The 18,137-nt window shown below is 47.9% G+C and overlaps 1 protein-coding gene across 1 annotated transcript in view; it reads right to left on the bottom strand.

Annotated features, from left to right (window-relative positions):
- The window catches only part of LOC147431720 (Major facilitator superfamily protein), a 67,354-nt gene that overhangs the window by 44,035 nt on the left and 5,182 nt on the right, over positions 1-18,137 (bottom strand). Inside the window, exons 2-3 of the mRNA XM_086494227.1 lie at positions 190-353; positions 14-77 (exon numbers count right to left, since the gene is read on the bottom strand). Coding sequence (XP_086350353.1) covers positions 14-77; positions 190-353 — 228 coding nt within the window. The remainder of the gene's footprint in view (positions 1-13; positions 78-189; positions 354-18,137) is intronic.

Below are 18,137 nucleotides of genomic sequence, written 5' to 3' on the forward strand. Positions count from 1 at the left end.
GTATTGCCATAACCTCTGCCACCCATAGCAAAGAAGCTGTAAATCCAAGAAACAGGGAGGCTGGAATCATGGTGTACCTGTAAACATGAGGTCAGCAAAAATATTAAATACCCGTGCACAATGAATTGTCGGACAGTTACTGGTATACTGTACGCTCTTGGAAGTGTCACTATGAAGATCAGCCCTTACCAGCTTGGAAAGAGATTTGCCAGAATAAAAATCCAATAACCAGAAAGCCCCACAAGTATTCCCTTCTTTGGGCCCAGCCATTTGACTGGAAAAGGGGCCCCAACAGAAAATAGAGTAAGTGAAAGGTATAGAATGCCCAAAGATACAGAGCCCAAATTTCCATTCTGTATGCAAAATTGGAGAAAGTAAGCCCAAATGAGAAAAATTTATCTTTGTCTTATGTGACTTCAAATGCAAGCACGTCTCTCTCTCTCTCTCTCTCTCTCTCTCTCTCTCTCTCTCTCTCTCTCTCTCTCTCTCTCTGTCTGTTGTGCCCCACCCCCCCTCGCCCTGCTGTGCTGCTCGCGCCTGCACCTGCTCGCTGCCCGGCTTCCCCGCCCCTGCTCGCTGCCCTGCCCTCCCGCTCCCACTCTCTCTCTACCCCTGCGCTGCCCCGCCTCCCCTCGCGCTGCCTCTGCAACCCCGCCCCCCCCTCGCGCTCCGCCAGCAGCCCCGCCCCTGCTCACGCGCCACTCCCCGCTTCTACGCGTAGGATGTCCCCCCCCCTTCTTCTATGCATAGGAAGTCAATTTTATTTTATTTTTTCTTTTTCTGGACATGGTATCAGATTCACTATGTTGTATCAGCTTGGTCTCATAGGTCATTTTGGCCTTTTGAAGACGTTAATATATCATTTTATTTCTTTTTGATACTCCCCCCCCCCCTCTCCCCTTCCCCCCCCACCCCCTTCTCTCTCTCTCTCTCTCTCTCTCTCTCTCTCTCTCTCTCTCTCTCTCTCTCTCTCTCTCTCTCTCTCTCTCGCCATACCGCCTCACGCCCTCCCACTCGCCCAGCTACCGCGCCCGCTGCTAGTGTGGGTGCACATGTACGTTTAGTGACACCTTGGCAGACGGCGATCGAGCATGAGGAAGCTGAACGATAAAGCCGACCCCCTAGAGGATGCCATTCAAAAGTGCAAAGAGGAAATGACGGAGATCATTTCCAGAACCGCAATCTCTTGGGCACAATAAACATGCTCGTAGGACGTGTGCTAATCCAAGAGAGCAAGATAAGTACGTTGGAAGACCGAGTGACGACTCAAGAGGAAGAGATTGCGTCGCTCAAGAAAGATCTCACCGAAGCACGATCAAGAAACACACTGGAAGAGGGCGAACTGCAACCCTCAGTAATCGAAGAAATCAACACAATCAAGGAGCAAGTACGGGCCATCAAAGAGGGAGAAGAGCAACACAAAGAAATGACGACTTCTTGGGTGGATGTTCTTACCAAAACTCAACAGAAGGCAGATTTAAGCCGAGAAATGGATCAAGGTGGCCAAGAAAGGAAAAGGCAAGGAGATAACGCCCACGTCCACACCCACTATCATTAATCAGACACTAGAGGAGGAGCAAAGGAGACGGGTGCGTGCTTTACATGTGAGAATTTGCGGTCTTAAAGACAAAGGCAATGTGGACGAAGAAGTAAAAGAACTCACAGCCTTAATGGGGGTTCATGAGCCGACGCACACAAGGGCATGGAGAGTGGGCAACATAAAGAAAAATGGAAGCAGTGGAGAAACCTCAAAAGAAAGAGCACTCATCCTCCGTTTTCCAGACCGATCGGGGTAGCAATAGATAATGCTCTTGTGTCGATGACCATCTCTTTCCAGTTCAGTGTAGCACACAGGCCACGGGTAGGAGCCCCTACTCGCTACACATTCACACGGGAGACGGATTCTATATACATGGACGGGATCTACAGACGCCTATGCACTGAGGACCCAGGGCGACCTCTGGAGGAGTTAACTACTATATTGACACAGACATTACGTGAGGCAGCAGCAGAAGCATACCCAAACACCCAGCCTGAGCAGAGCCGCCGATCAAGGAGCATGCCTCAGAACAGCTGGTACGATGAGGAGTGCCGCCAGACTAGAGCCAGACTTCAGAGGGAGGTGCTTTTGGGGGACGTCACTCATAGACAGTCACAGATTGACTTCCGACGCCTGGTACAGCGGAAGAAGGGGGCTTTTTTGGCTCGACTCGAGCAGGATCTATATCAGCTATTCTTGAGTCAGGACTCGCGTGAGGCGTGGCGGCTCTTTCATGAGCAGTCCTGAGCAGTCCCCCCCCCCCCTGCTATTTCCTCCACAGAGACCTGGGGTCAGTACGCATCATCTTTGTACACAGTACCTGGACAGCCGCCCCTCCCCAACCCCCCCGACCTATGCCCACACACATGTGCTTTTTTCACCGTTGAGATGGTGAAGAAAGCTATTGACAGGATGAGGACTGGGAGAGCATATGATCATGATGGCTTAGTCGCTGAGCATTTCATGCATGCCAAAGATCTACTAGCAGAGCTTCTAGCAGTTATGTTTAACCGTGCCATGTGTGAGGGCCTATCGGACACTTGGAGCCTATCTACGATCGTACCTATCTTCAAGTCAGGAGACCCCATGGAGCCTGGGAATTATCGCACTATTATGATTGGGCACACACTGGCACGGTTGTATGCATCCATTCTTGAGAAACAGCTGAGTAGATGGGCAGAGAGGGAAGGAATGCGTGCAACTGGGCAGGCAGGGTTCAGGAGAGGCTTCTCTACTCTTGACCATATCTTGACACTCACGGCCATCATCGAGGAAGGCAGATCTCATGGGAGACGGATCTATTGTAGCTTTGTGGACTTCCGCAAAGCTTTTGACACAGTACCTACCCAAAGCTAGATTGATGCGCAGATTACAGGAAATGGGAGTACCCATAGAGCTCATTTGGGGGATCATGGCATTCTACAGATCAGTAGTAGGGCATGTACGCACCCCGGAGGGACTTTCTACACCGGTTCACTCCACTATTGGGGTGAAGCAGGGCTGCCCGCTCTCTCCTACTCTTTTCGGTATGTATGTGGATGAGGTTTCTGACTACATTGACAATGATGGGGATAAAGGTGCACAGTTGGCAAGGACATGGATTCCACTTTTGTTATATGCTGATGATATTGTGTTGATCTCCGAATCCCCAGAGGGAATGCAACGTCAATTGGATGCTTTGCATACGTTTGCCCACGAAAGTGGTTTGTCTGTCAACCTTGGTAAAACCAAGGTTATGGTGTTTAATACCACCCCACAGTGGATCAGGAGGTCAGCACCTACATTCACATACGGCCAGGAGACTGTGGAGTACACAGACACTTACACTTACCTTGGAGTGGTTTTTAGCGGACCTACATTCTCACTCAGAAGAGCAGCAGAGACCAGACTGACTAGAGCCCACGCAGCATTGGGTAGATTGGAGAGGATGTGTTTGCAGGTTCAGTTTCAGGAGCCCGGGACTAAGCCCCGGACGAAGCTCTGGCTCTTTGACACCTTGGTGGCTTCAGCATTGCTCTATGGGGCTGAGATATGGGGACCTTCATTGGATCACCACGGGAGGCTAGGTCGCACAGACGGATGGGGGAACATGGAGAAACCTCTCGTCTCTATGATCTCGCGGCTCATTAGAGCCAAGGCATCAGTACCACGGGCCATTATCCGAGCAGAGCTAGCGGCCCCCCCACTAGTGGTGGAGGCGCTCACCAGATCAGTCTCCTTCATAAACCGCACATGGGAACTTCCTAGAGACAGATATGCTCGCATCGCACTTGAGTCCTCCCGACAGTTAGCCATACAAGGAGATACAACATGCTGGTATGGGGAGATGACATCATGGTTTCAGGCGCATGGGTTCAGCATAAACAGGCTGCCACCATTCCAGTACTCATTGGATGCACCATCTCTCATTCTTACACAGTCGGAGATCACCAAGCTCATCCGCCAAGACCTGACCCAGCTAGACACCAGGAGGACATGGATACAACCAGCACAAGAATTGGGCACGAAGATGGCTTTCTACAAAGACCACCTTCTCCAGCTTACGGAAGATGGTTTTGTGACGAGACCCAGATACATGGATACCCACTTGTCTCATGGGATACGATGTGCTATTGGTCAGTTACGCACATCGTCTCACCAGATGCGGATTGAGACTGGGAGATACAACGGAGTACCAGCAGAGGCCAGGACATGCCCCTTGTGTGACATGGAACCTGAGACAGAGCTGCATTATACATGCCGCTGCCCCATCTACTACGAGATACGAGGCCGCTTCCATTGCTTGTTCAGAGAGGGTTTTGGACCACTCTAAAGAGTAATGGGATACGAAGATCAAAGATGCCTGGGTTTGTTCTTGCTCGAGCTGCGCAGACACAGAGAGAGCCTGATGAATGGCGAGGCTAGCCAGTCTCAAAGACGGATCACAGACTTCTTCAGAGCAGACACGGGACAGCCGCAAGAGCCACTCCCACAGCAGAGCTTCCCCTCGTCTCACACCAGAGGCACACTGATCGACCGAGCAATTGAACTGGGGAAATCCAGGCACCCACGAACGCGAAGGACTACACAGCATCGACAGAGGCTACGTCAGAAGATTCGGAGCACGTTGGCCAGGCATGCACGACGCCCGGTCAAACTACTAACCATGGAGGAAATTGATGAGATTCGCCAACGACCGATGCTAGATCTTTTGTGATTCAGCTATCCCAACAAGCCGCCCATTTTCGCTTAGTTTTTCGCTTAGTTTTTTACTTAGCTCACATCGACCAATCTAGGATCCCATAGTATATATCTTTGTTTTGTACTGTTGTTAGGTTATTTTGTTACTCTGACTTTGTATCAGATCCACCACCTTGTAACTTTCTGGTCTCATACATCACTATGGCCTTTTGAAGACGTTAATATAACATTTCATTTCATTTCTCTCTCTCTCTCTCTCTCTCTCTCTCTCTCTCTCTCTCTCTCTCTCTCTCTCTCAAGTGTGGTAGATTGCTTATGCCATTTCCCTCTTGAATAACAGGTCTTGAGTTCAACTCTCCTCATCGGATAGATCTTTAAGGTCTCATGGGATAGTTTCCTATGACATTAACATTCTCTTCTTCTCAAGTGTGTAGGTGCGTGTGTGTGTGTGTGTGCGCGTGCGCGTGCGCGTATGTGTCCGTGCTAATAAGAAGAGGAAAATGGTATAACCTTTCTATCACCCAAGTGTGGTAAATTGGTTATGCCATTTCCCTCTTGAACAACAAGTCTCGAGTTCAACTCTCCTCGTCGGATAGATCTTTAAGGTCTCTTAGAATAGTTTCCTACGACGTTAAAATTCTTCTCGGGTGTGTCACGTGTGTGTGGGGGTGTGTGTCACAAGACGGGCACCACGTGCCAATAGAAAAGAACAGACTGAACAGATTTTTAGCACTTCAATAACAACCGAACTGAAAAAGAGAGAGAGAGCAGGACACGAGACGAGGAGTGGCGAAGTTCCACCCCAAGAGAGCGCTGGCCCCAAACGATGGTGCCCCTTTCAGTATTTCTTTATTATTGCATCAACACAGTACAAACCGGTACTCCAGACTTTGCACCTTCTCCAGGAAGCATGCCAAAGAATGAGCCCATGGCCTCATATTTAAAGGCCCTAGGCCCAAAAGCAATTTACATGAAAAGCCTTCAAACTCATAAGCATCTGGTTCAAAAGCGATGCCCAAAAGCTGCCAACGTAAATCACGGAACTTCGTACAGCTGCCACGTCAACAGCCAGCGCAAAACGCGAAAATCCGTACAGTCTGCCACGTCAACAGTCCAGCACGAAATCTAGATTTTCAGTACAACATGTCGTGAATTCCGCGAATCCGTACAGCTGCCAAGTCATCTCCTTCTACTGCTTCTGCTCCTTAGGGTTTAGGCCCCTCGACCGTGATTTGAAGGTTGGGTCTGTTCTTCAGTGACTTGACGCGTCAGCAATTTGTGACATCCCCCCTTTTTGAAAGAAAGTAATCGTCCGCGTTTACAACATATCTGCAAAACAACTCAAGTTAACTCAAAAAATTCCGAGGAACAATCGGTTTGCTCTTTTTTTTTTTTAAGGAGTTGGCTTCTCCTTGGACTCTTTTGATCAAGAAGTTGGCTTCTCCTTTCGTCCAGATCGGAACTCTTGATATTCAGTCGTAGTAAAATTAGCCATCACACCTAGACCGCACTAATCTTCCACGGGTGTCCTGATGCACTAAAATTACATACCTAGGCAATCTCATCCAATTAGGAATATTCAATGGTTGACACATCACAATGCAACAAAAATGCTCACATATGCATGTTACAAGACATAGAACATAAAGTCGTCGATGAACACTCCTCCCGCATAACCTAACAAGGTCCGGGCCGGGCTGGCAGAAGAGGCAACAGGAGCACATGCTCAACAGGCAACTTCTCAACAGAACTCCTCCAAGAGGCCTAGCGTTTTTGGAGCAGATCCATCAACCTAGCGTTTTTGCATCAGATCAGCCTTGGCGATTTGTGCACAGCAGATCAGCCCCGGCGTCATCACGACACAGCAGATCAGCCTAGCATTTTTGCATTTGCAGAACCCCGGAGACAGAAGGACCAATTTCAGCCCCTGGCGTTTTTGGATTTCAGCAGCAAATTAAGACCGGCAATATTCACCTAAAGTGTAGCAGATTCAGCCCGTAAAGACCATCAGTTTTCAGCCCTAAGAAACCTCATTTTTCAGCCAAGAAAACGCAGCCAAAACAGTCATTTTCAGCCACCGAAACAGTCCCGAAATTCAGCAATTAGAAGATCTCAGATTTCAGCCGTCGTCGTCGTCGTCGTCGTCGTCGTCATCGGCATAGTCCCATTGCATCAGTCCATTGCATACGCATTGTACACCTTTGTGCAATCAAAGTAGACCACTCTCGCCGACGAGAGTGGGGCCTTCGGAGGAGGGTTTTACAACCTCTCGGGTGTCGTATCTCTTCTCTCTCCTTCTCTCAGTCTCATTCACTTGCACGCACAATATCCACTCACTTTGTTCGTGACCACAGCACTCTACAAGACGGAAAGCTCTCTCTTTCCCTAAAGAACTACAAGGAACCTTGAGCAATAAAGATCACTAATCTTGAGAAAATACAACATTCATTCCGCTGCACCTAACATTGGTATCAGAGCTTTGGAAGTGTTCTGCATTACTCAAGGAAAGAACCACAAGAACCACAAGAATTTTTTTGCTTGTTGTGATCGCACGAACCCAAGTTTACTTGGGCGTGGCGATTCCTAATCGTGTTTTGTTGAAGAGTGACAGGAATCCCAAGAAAGAAGGGCTTGTCCAACCTCCCCTTGTGTCTCTTTTCACTCTTTGAGAGCGAACCGTGCACTTAGTGGCCGGCCAATCGACGTGAGGTGGGAAAAAGCAACCTTGGTGTGAGCGCAAGGCCGCCAAGGGGTGCGCCCGCAGAAAGGAGTAGAACTCGGGTAAAGAGAAGATCCTTCTCCAACGCGATTTGCAAGCGAAAGAAAACCTCAAGAACCTCAAGGACCTCAAGACCCTCGAGAACTCAAGAACCTCAAGACCCCCAAGAACCCAAGTTCCTCGTGAACTTCAGAACCCAAGACCCTCAAGAACCCAAGTTCCTCATGAACGTAAGAACCCAAGAACCCACGACTTCAGAATGGTCATCACTCGAAGCGGAATGGATACTTCGCTTGGAGGTGATGAGCATGAGAGAGGCAAAGAAGAATTTTCCCCACCAGGAGGTTTTTCCGACCTTTCCCCATCTACGACAAAGATTGCACGAACTCCTATGGAGGAGTTAGACCAAGAAAGAGAAGCAGAAAGAAAGGCTTACGAAGAAAGAAGGGCAGCCATAGATCGTGAATACAAAGAAGAAATGGCAGCCATAGCGCGTGAAGGCGAGCAAGCACGCTTGGAAGCCAAAGCAAGAGAAGCAGAATTTGATCGAGAGAACAAAGAAATGCAAGCCAAGTTTGATCGCGAGAACAAAGCAATAAGGCAAGAGATGTTGCGACTCTTTTCTCGAATACAGGCACAGATGCAACAAGATCGGGAAAGGAGACTCTCTCAGTCTCTTCTTCTCCCAAGCATGACACAAGATTTGCATGATTGTGTGAAGCATGATGATGTTTTGATTAACAATGATAAGCATGATGATTTGAATGACAAGCATGATGATTTGAATGACAAGCATGATGATTTGGATGACAAAGATAAGCATCATGATTTGAATGACAATGATAAGCATGATGATTTGGATGCCAATGATTTGCATAATGATTTGGATGACAATGACAAGCATGATGATTTGCATTGTCAAGATGTGATTTCTCACAAACATGATGAATTGCATGAACAAGATGTGATTGTTCATAAGAATGATGTGTTAGTTGATGCTTTTTCTAGCGAAGCTAACCTCGTTGTAGAATCGATCAATCACCAAGAATCGATCTTGGCTTTCGAGTCGAGGTCCACAGATCCCCCACAAGAAGATTCGATAGATCACGAAGGATCGATCTTGGCTCCCGAGCCTAGGTCAACAGAACCCCCTCAGAAACAACCCACTCAAGAAGAACCCCTTCAGGAAGCACAGATCTTGGCTCTTGTGCCTAGGTCTCAAGAACCATCACAGGAAGTATTATGTGTTCGCATGATTGATACGCACACATTGTTCGAGTGTTTCATTCGTGAAGGTTTCCTGTATTTTAGTCTGCATCATTATGTGATCCCTTTTCCTAGGCATGACATATTGTATGTTGAGCACGTTTCTCTCATGGATGAGCACGAATGTATACGGATTGTTCATGAAAAGCTGAAAAGTATGTATGTAAGCAAGTCACATTCCATGTCTCTTCCTTGGCATGACACAGTTTCTGAACGAGCACATGATTGAATGAGTACCAAGCATGGCCATTTCCATTGTGATTTGCCACAGTTGGTTGATTTCGATCAAACAGATTCAAAAGACTTTGTGTCGCTTTCGGCGCGGCCCAAAGAAGCAAGCGTTGCACACCTTTATGAAGTTCAAGTACCGCACGACCCACACATCCGAGTGGGCCGGCGAAGAGTCCCTTCCAGGATTCCGGATGTTGTTGGTGATCTCCCTCGACGCCATACAGTTCGGTACCAGTACCTCACTTTGAAAAGGAGGGGATGTCACGTGACACATCCCAACCCTATGTGTCCGTGGACAAGCTACACCACAGCAGGGTTCAGTCAGTTCAGTCAAGTCTAGATTAGCAGTGATCTGGCACTTTTGTGAGTCTATTCGTAGACCGTGCATGCCCAGTCACTTAGCATAGATGCATATCCTCCGGTTGCACACAGCATGATCATCGGAATTCCCATCAGAATCCATTAGCATCAGTTAGGGGAATTTTCCAGTGCATTTAGCCTATTTTCCTATTTATTGGAATTTTCACTTATTATTTCTAAGTGACTTTCCAACAAAAGTAGGTAGGGTAATTTTGCTAAGTTAATATATAAGCAAACCAAAGTTAGCACTTTCTGGCAGAAGAGCCAGCAGGAGCACATGCTCAACAGGCAACTTCTCAGCAGAACCCCCCCAAGAGGCCTAGCGTTTTTGGAGCAGATCCATCAACCTAGCGTTTTTGCATCAGATCAGCCTTGGCGATTTGTGCACAGCAGATCAGCCCCGGCGTCATCACGACACAGCGGATCAGCCTAGCATTTTTGCATTTGCAGAACCCCGGCGACAGAAGGACTAATTTCAGCCCCTGGCGTTTTTGGATTTCAGCATCAAATTAAGACCGGTAATATTCACCTAAAGTGTAGCAGATTCAGCCCGTAAAGACCATCAGTTTTCAGCCCTAAGAAACCTCATTTTTCAGCCAAGAAAACGCAGCCAAAACAATCATTTTCAGCCACCGAAACAGTCCCGAAATTCAGCAATTAGAAGATCTCAGATTTCAACCGTCGTCGTCGTCATCGTGTCATCACCGTCGTCGTCACCGGCATAGTCCCATTGCATCAGTCCATTGCATACGCATTGTACACCTTTGTGCAATCAAAGTAGACCACTCTCGCCGACGAGAGTGGGGCCTTCGGAGGAGGGTTTTACAACCTCTCGGGTGTCGTATCTCTTCTCTCTCCTTCTCTCAGTCTCATTCACTTGCACGCACAATATCCACTCACTTTGTTCGTGACCACAGCACTCTACAAGACGGAAAGCTCTCTCTTTCCCTAAAGAACTAAAAGGAACCTTGAGCAATAAAGATCACTAATCTTGAGAAAATACAACATTCATTCCGCTGCACCTAACAATTAGTGTAGATGCATATCCTCTGGTTGCACACAGCATGATTATAAGCATTCCCATCGGAATCCATCAGAATCCTTCAGGGAAATTTTCCACTGCATTTAGCCTATTTTCCCTATTTTTGACATTTTTCACTTATTAGTGACTTTCGTTGGAAAGTAGGTAGGGCAAATTGAGTAAGTTTGTATATAAGCAAACCAGAACTAGCACTTTCTGGCAGAAGAGGCAGCAAGAGCACCTTGCTCAACAGGCAACTTCTCAGCAAGACCAACCCCTGCGACAACTCTGGCGTTTTCTCTCCACAGAAGACCTAGCGTTTTTGCATCAGATCAACCTTGGTGATTTGTGCAGAGCAGATCAACCCCGGCGTCAACACAACACAGCAAATTAGCCTAGTGTTTTGCATTTGCAGGACATCCGGCGACAGCAGAAGACAATTTCAACCCTAGCGTTTTTGGTTTGCATCACAACCTCAGCGTTTTTGCAGATCATCGCAACGGAACATCAAGAACCATCAACGTTTTCAATTTGAGCAGTTAGACACCGCAGATCAAGTCCTGAACCTCACAGATCTCACCTTCCCGCAGCAGTTCCTCGCCGCACCGTCAGTTTCCCCAAGGTTTACAATTTCAGCCCGGAAAACGCAGATTTTCAGCATCTGCGTTTTCAGCGTGTCGTCATCGCATCGTCGCCATCGACATCGTCACCGACATAGAGTCAGAATTCAACAGATACAAGATTTGCAGATTTCAGCCCTTAGAGTTTTCAGATTTTAGCCCGTCTCATCGTCGTCGACATCGTCGGCAAGTCCAAGCATTGTAGAGATTTGCGCAATCATAAGTAGACCGCTCTCGCCATAGAGAGTGGGGCCTTCGGAGGAGGGTTTTACAACGTCTCTGGTGTCGTATTCTCTTCTCTATCTCTCAGTCTCATGCACTTCCATTCACAGTGTCCATTCACTTTGTTTGTGTCCATTGCACTCTCTCACTAAGGAACGGAAGGCTCTCCCTTCCATAAGTAAAAGGAACCCTTGAGCACAGTTCGAAGCACTCATCTTGAGCAAAGTTCAACATTCATTCTGTTGCACCTAACATTGGTATTAGAGCTTTGGCAGTGTTCTGTATCACTCAAGGAAAGAACCATAAGAACCACCAAAAAAAAAATTGCTTGTAGAGATCGCACGAGCCCAAGTTCGCTTGGACGTGTCGATTCCTAATCGTGTTTTTGAAGAGTGACAGGAATCCCAGGAAAGAAGGGCTTGTCCAGCCTCCCCTTGTGCCTCCTTTCACTCATTGAGAGCGGACCGTGCATTTTGCGGCCGGCCAATCGACGTGAGGTGGGAAAAAGCAACCTTGGTGTGAGCGCAAGACCGCCAAGGGGTGCGCCCGCAGAAAAGAGCAGAACTCGGGTGACGAGAAGATCCTTCTCAAACACAGATTGCAAGCGAAAGAAGACCCTCATGAACCTCAAGAACCTAAGACCCACAAGAACCTAAGTTCCTCGTGAACTTAAGAACCCAAGACCACAAGAACCCAAGACTTTAGTGGATGGTCATCACTCGAAGCGGAATGGATACTTTGCTTGGTGGTGGTGAGCATGAGAGAGGCGAAGAAGAATTTTCCCCACCAGGAGGTTTTTCCGACCCTCCCCCTTCCCCATCTACGTCAAGGATTGCACTAACTCCTATGGAGGCTTTTGACAAGATGGTGATGGACATGAAGTTGGACCGCAAAGCACGAAAAACTGAAAGAGAAGCAGATAGAAAGGCCTACAAAGAAGAAATGGCAGCCATAGAGCGTCAGTATGACTTGGAAGAAAAAGAAAGTCAAGCCAAATTTGATCGCAAGAACAAAGCAAGAAAAGAAAAGAGCCACCAACACATGAAAAAGTTCTTGCGACTCTTGTCTCAAGGGCAAGCACAGATGCAAGAGATTCAGGAGACGGAGACTCTCTGAGTCTCTTCTTCTCCCAAGCATGACACACAGGATTTGCATGATTATGAGAAGTATGATGATTTGAATGATAATGATGAGCATGATGATTTGAATGACAATGATAAGCATGATGATTTGAATGATAATGATGAGCATGATGATTTGCATGATCAAGATGTGATTTCTCACAAGCATGATGATTTGCATGAAGATGATGTGATTGTTCACAAGGATGATGTGTTAGTTGATACTTTCTCTAGAGAAACTAACCTCATTGCAGAGACAATCAATCACGAAGAACCGATTTTGGCTCTCGAGTCAAGGTTCAAAGAACCCCCTCAGGAAGAACTGATCTTGGCTCTCGAGCCTAGGTCCAAAGCACCCCTTCAGGAAGAACCGATCTTGGCTCTCGAGCCTCGGTCCAAAGAACCCTCACCAGGAAGTATTATGTGTTCGCATGATTCATACGCACACATTGTTCGCGTGTTTCATTCGTGATCGGTTCTTGTATTTTCGTCAAGGTCTTTTTGTGATCCCTTTTACTAGGCATGACATATTGTACGTTGAGCACGTTTCACTCATAAATGAGCACGAATGTATGCGGATTGTTCATGAAAAGTATGCATTCAAGGATGTCACATTCCATGTCTCTTCCTTGGCATGACACATTTGTAGAAAGAGCACATGAAAGTATGAGCACCAAGCATGGGCATTTCCGTTGTGAATTGCCACAGTTGATTGCTCTAGATCACAAGAGAAAGATTCAATCTCATTGTTTGCGTGTGTGTGGTGAACGGTTTGGCACTCCGTCTCTTTGTTCATCTACATTGCATGCACAGTCTTTGAGGAAGACAAGATTTTTTCCAATCACTTTACATGGAATAGGTATGTTCATGGTTTTGTGTTGGAAATGGTTTTAAGAATTTTCAGCCATAGAGATTCTTGAAGAAGAAAGAAGCATGACTCGCGACGAAGTTGAAGCATTTAAGGAGCCACAGAATATTTTGTGTCGCTTTCGGCGTGCCCAAAGAAGCAAACGTTGTAGACCTTTATGAAGTTCAAGTATTGCACGACCCACACATCAGAGTGGGCCGACGAAGAGTTCTTTCCAGGATTCCGGATGTTATTGGCGATCTCCCTCGACGCCATACAGTTTGGTACCAATACCTCACTTTGAAAAGGAGGGGATGTCACGTGACACATCCAACCCGATGTGTCCGTGGACAAGCTACAGCACAACAAGGGTTCAGTCAGTCCAGTCAGTTTAGATTTAGAAGTGATCTGGCACTTTTGTGAGTTTGTTCGAAGACCATGCATGTCCAAACACTTAGTGTAGATGCATATCCTCTGGTTGCACACAGCATGATCATAAGCATTCCCATCAGAATCCTTCAGGGAAATTTTCCACTGCATTTAGCCTATTTTCCCTATTTTTAATATTTTTCACTTATTATTTTTAAGTGACTTTTGTTGGAAAGTAGGTAGGGCAAATTGAGTAAGTTTGTATATAAGCAAACCAGAGCTAGCACTTTCTGGCAGAAGAGGCAGCAGGAGCACCTTGCTCAAAAGGCAACTTCTCAGCAAGACCAACCCCTGCGACAACTCTGGCGTTTTCTCTCCACAAAGACCTAGCGTTTTTGCATCAGATCAGCCTTGGCGATTTGTGCACAGCAGATCAGCCCTGGCGTCAACACGACACAGCAGATCAGCCTAGCGTTTTGCATTTGCAAGACATCCGGCGATAGCAAAAGACAATTTCAGCACTAGCGTTTTTGGTTTGCATCACAACCTCAGCATTTTTGCAGATCATCGCGACGGAACATCAAGAACCATCAACATTTTCAGTTTTCAGCAGTCAAACACCGCAGATCAAGTCCTGAACCTCACAGATCTCACCTTCCCATAGCAAGTCCTCGCCGCACGGTCAATTTCCGCAAGGTTTACGGTTTCCAACGCAGATTTTCAGCATCTGTGTTTTCAGCGCGTCGTCGTCGCATCGTCGCCATCGACATCGTCACCGACATAGAGTCGGAATTCAGCAGATACAAGATTTGCAGATTTCAGCCCTTAGAGTTTTCAGATTTCAGCGTGTCTCGTCGTTGTCCTCATTATCGTCGACATCGTCGGCAAGTCCAAGCATTGTAGAGATTTGTGCAATCATAAGTAGACCGCTCTCGCCATAGAGAGTGGGGCCTTCGGAGGAGGGTTTTACGTCTTTGGTGTCGTATTCTCTTCTCTATCTCTCAGTCTCATGCACTTCCATTCACAGTGTCCATTCACTTTGTTTGTGTCCATTGCACTCTCTCACTAAAGGAACGGAAGGCTCTCCCTTCCGTAAGTAAAAGGAACCCTTGAGCACAGTTCGGAGCACTCATCTTGAGCAAAGTTCAAAATTCATTCCGCTGCACCTAACAACACCATATCATCAGCATATAGCATGATGTGGACTGGAGTACCTGCCAAGTCGCTCCCCTCCCCTCCTGCTCGCAGTATGTAGTCGGAGATCTCGTCAATATAGAGTCCAAATAGTGTCGGGGAGAGTGGGTATCCTTGCTTAACACCAATGGTGCTAGCAATGGTCTCTGACAAACCTCCTGGGCATCGAACGCGACCAGTCACCCGCTCGTAGAGAGCGTATATGGCCCAAATCATCTCTGCTAAGGTATCCTGAGACTCTGGAGGCGTTGGAAGAGCCTCTCGCGTGGAACTGTATCAAAGGCCTTGCGGAAATCCACAAAGCAGCAGTAGAGTCTCTTCTTCCGCGCCTTTGCCCCATCAATGAGGCAGCGCAGGACGAAGATGTGATCGATGGTGGAGAAAGCTCGTCCAAAACCTGCCTTGCCTGGGGCTCGTAGACCCTCGGTCTCTGCATATGAGCTGAGCTCTACCTCAAGTACTACGCTATACAGCTTGGCCATCGTGTGGCCAATCATGATGGTCTTGTAGTTCTGTGGGTCCAGGGTGTGGATAGGCACTATGGTGTGTTGTGTCCACTCCTCTAGGAAGCCCTCCCCTATAGCCCGGTTGAAGACATGTGCAATCAACGGGGCGATAGTGGATGCCGCGTATATGATGTGCTCACTCTGTAATCCAGCATGGTCAGCTGATCGTGTGTGCTGCATGCGGTGAATGGATCTCTCTACCATGACTGCTATGAAGGAGGAGGAGGGTGTGGGTCGTGGCTCGAGTGGCTGTGGGATGGGAGGCTGTCTAGGCACCTCATATAGTCTCTCTGCATAATCATGCCATATCTGTGGATCCTCAATAGGTGTAGTCGGACGTGGCTCGCGGAGGGTGCGCATGCCGTCGCACTATCCATGCTCATGAATAGGCGATATAGCTCAAGCTCCTGTGCCTCCTCAAATGCTCGCCGCTTTCTGCGTTTGTCTTCATCTGCTGCTTGGCCTCTCTCTCTGTGATCTCTCCCAGGGCCCGTCGTGCGCGGAGGCGTCGGTATAGCTCTCTGCACTCATCACCATACCATCGGTTCTGAGGCATAGCCCAGGAGGGGGGGTGCATCCTGTGTGGGTGGTGTGTGGAAAAGAGCTAATGGCTGAAGTGTGGAGGATAGAGCCTCCCTGGGTCCCAGAATGTAGTCGATTGTACTCCCCCCTCCCTGTGCAACTCCACAACTCAAGCTCCCTGAAGTGGGCCACTGGGCCATCCCGTTATAAATAACAAGACGATGCTGGGAGCCATGTTGAAGTAGATGTCGCCCGTAGGCCGTGAATGGAGCCGTGTCTGTTGAATCTCTCACCGAAGCCTCCTCATGTAGAGTGTGTAGTATCTTTGGGTCCTCGTGGTCATATGCCTCACACTACTCACTGCGCGTACGAGCATTGAAGTCCCTCATAAGGAAAACTTAACCAAGTGCGGAGTACTCCATAATCTCCTCCGAAAGGCATGCCTCTATTGACTCCTGGTCAGTAGAGGCGAATCTGGAACCTGTGGGAGCAAAGTAGCACAGGGCAATGTAGACGGTCCTGTCTCATGAGAGCTCAAAGCGAATCCACATGTAGCAGGCCTATGGGTCCTGGGCAACAATCTGTAATCTGTTGTGAAGAGCCTATCTAAAGAGTATGGCCACTCCTCACCCACGGGATGTGCTGGCGTGTACATCCTCGATGTAAAGACTCCCACTGAAAACCATGTATTCGTGGTAATCCTCTCTCCCGGCGAGAGAGAGAGAGAGAGAGAGAGAGAGAGAGAGAGAGAGAGAGAGAGAGAAGAGACATGGTATGTCGGGTCCCAAACCCTCAAGGGCCCCCTTGCTCTGTTGCCAAAGCAAGTACTTTCTTTAATCTTGCACAAATGCTCATACAATGACTGAATGTTGAGATGCTGATGCTAATGGGTATTGATGCTACTGATGTTGTGTACTCGTACTGGTTATTGTGTCGACGACGGTGACGATGACAATGACGATGAGGCTATGGCTGAATGCCAAACTGCTAGCGAGGTCGATGGTAGGGGTTTGCAACCACGATGAGGCTAGGGGCTGAAATCTGCAACGCTCCAGAGCTGAAAACGCTGGCTGTCTTGGGCTACAAACGCTGGCTTCCTTGTGCTGGAAACGTTGGTCATGGGAGGCTGAAAATGCTTAGGAAAACCTGATGGAAAAGCTGACTTGCACCTCCCCTTGCTTCCTCCTACAAGCGCTGCCCCCTGGCTGCCTATGTACCCAACCAAAGGCTGGGTCGAGCAAACTAATAGGCAGTCCCACGACCATCCAATTATTGGGTTGAAAATGAGTTATTACTAAATGTCATGCTAAGGGGCAGTTCACACGTGGTAAATGCCCAAATGCTGGAATGTTATACTGTGCAAGAGAGGGACTATGACAGGCCGGGGCATGCGCGTCCTGCTAGAGGCTCACAAAGTGCAAGGCTCAGTCCTAAGCTACTGGATCATGCTGACTGTGGCTAAACATGTCCACGTAGCGCAAGAAAAACGCCGAAAAAACAGCAAACCGTCTCTTTTCGTCGTGGAAATTCAGCACCAAAAACTCGCACAAATCACCGATCCAATTCAAGAGCACAACATGGCTTTGATACCATGCAAAGGTGCAACGGAAAAGGGTGAATCAGGTGATGAACTTGTCTACAACCACGAGCAAACCTCCTCTCCGGACCGGGCAACCAATAGATCTCGGATCTATCACGATGGATCTCCTCAAACTCAAGCTCCTAGATCGAACCGCCCACCGTACGAGCACGGGAACTCACCGCAAGCAATGCCACACCGAGAGGGTGTGGACACAGCAAGGGAAGGGTAACGCTAGCAAGGGGGGGAGATCGCAGGTGGAAAACACCGCACAGAGAGAGAGAGAGAGAGAGAGAGAGAGAGAGAGAGAGAGTTGGTGAGCAAAAACGCTAGAAAGAGGATGAAGCCGCGCACACAAAAAATGCTAGCAGTAGAAAACGCTAGAGAGAGAGAGAGTGCCCAAACGCAGGAGCTCAGTGGGTTGCATATATACGCAATTCCTAGAATTGCCCTACCTACTTCAAAACACCACGATCTTGATAAATATGTAATGCTAATAAATATGTAAACTCACTAGAAGTGACCTGACACACATATTTAGTAGCAAAACTGCAGAGCACTCGAGACTCTTGTCACAAATTGCTGACGTGTCAAGCCACTGAAGAACGGAGCCAACCTACAGATCCTAACCGAGAAGCCAAAACCCTAAGAAGAAGCAGCGGAAGAAGAAGAAGAAGTTTTACAAACTTACAAAGTCTTGACGATTGGCCTATTTTCAAAGAAGAATTCCCACCAACTTACGGGACCCCGTCCGATGGGGCCCAAGTGACATAAAGGCATTAAAAATAAAGCAAAGCCCACTCAAAAGACTTTGCACATCAAAATATGATGACGTGGCAC

This window comes from Adiantum capillus-veneris, chromosome 21, assembly GCF_014529385.1.
Source record: "Adiantum capillus-veneris isolate H3 chromosome 21, ASM1452938v2, whole genome shotgun sequence".
In the NCBI taxonomy this organism is placed as follows: domain Eukaryota; kingdom Viridiplantae; phylum Streptophyta; class Polypodiopsida; order Polypodiales; family Pteridaceae; genus Adiantum; species Adiantum capillus-veneris.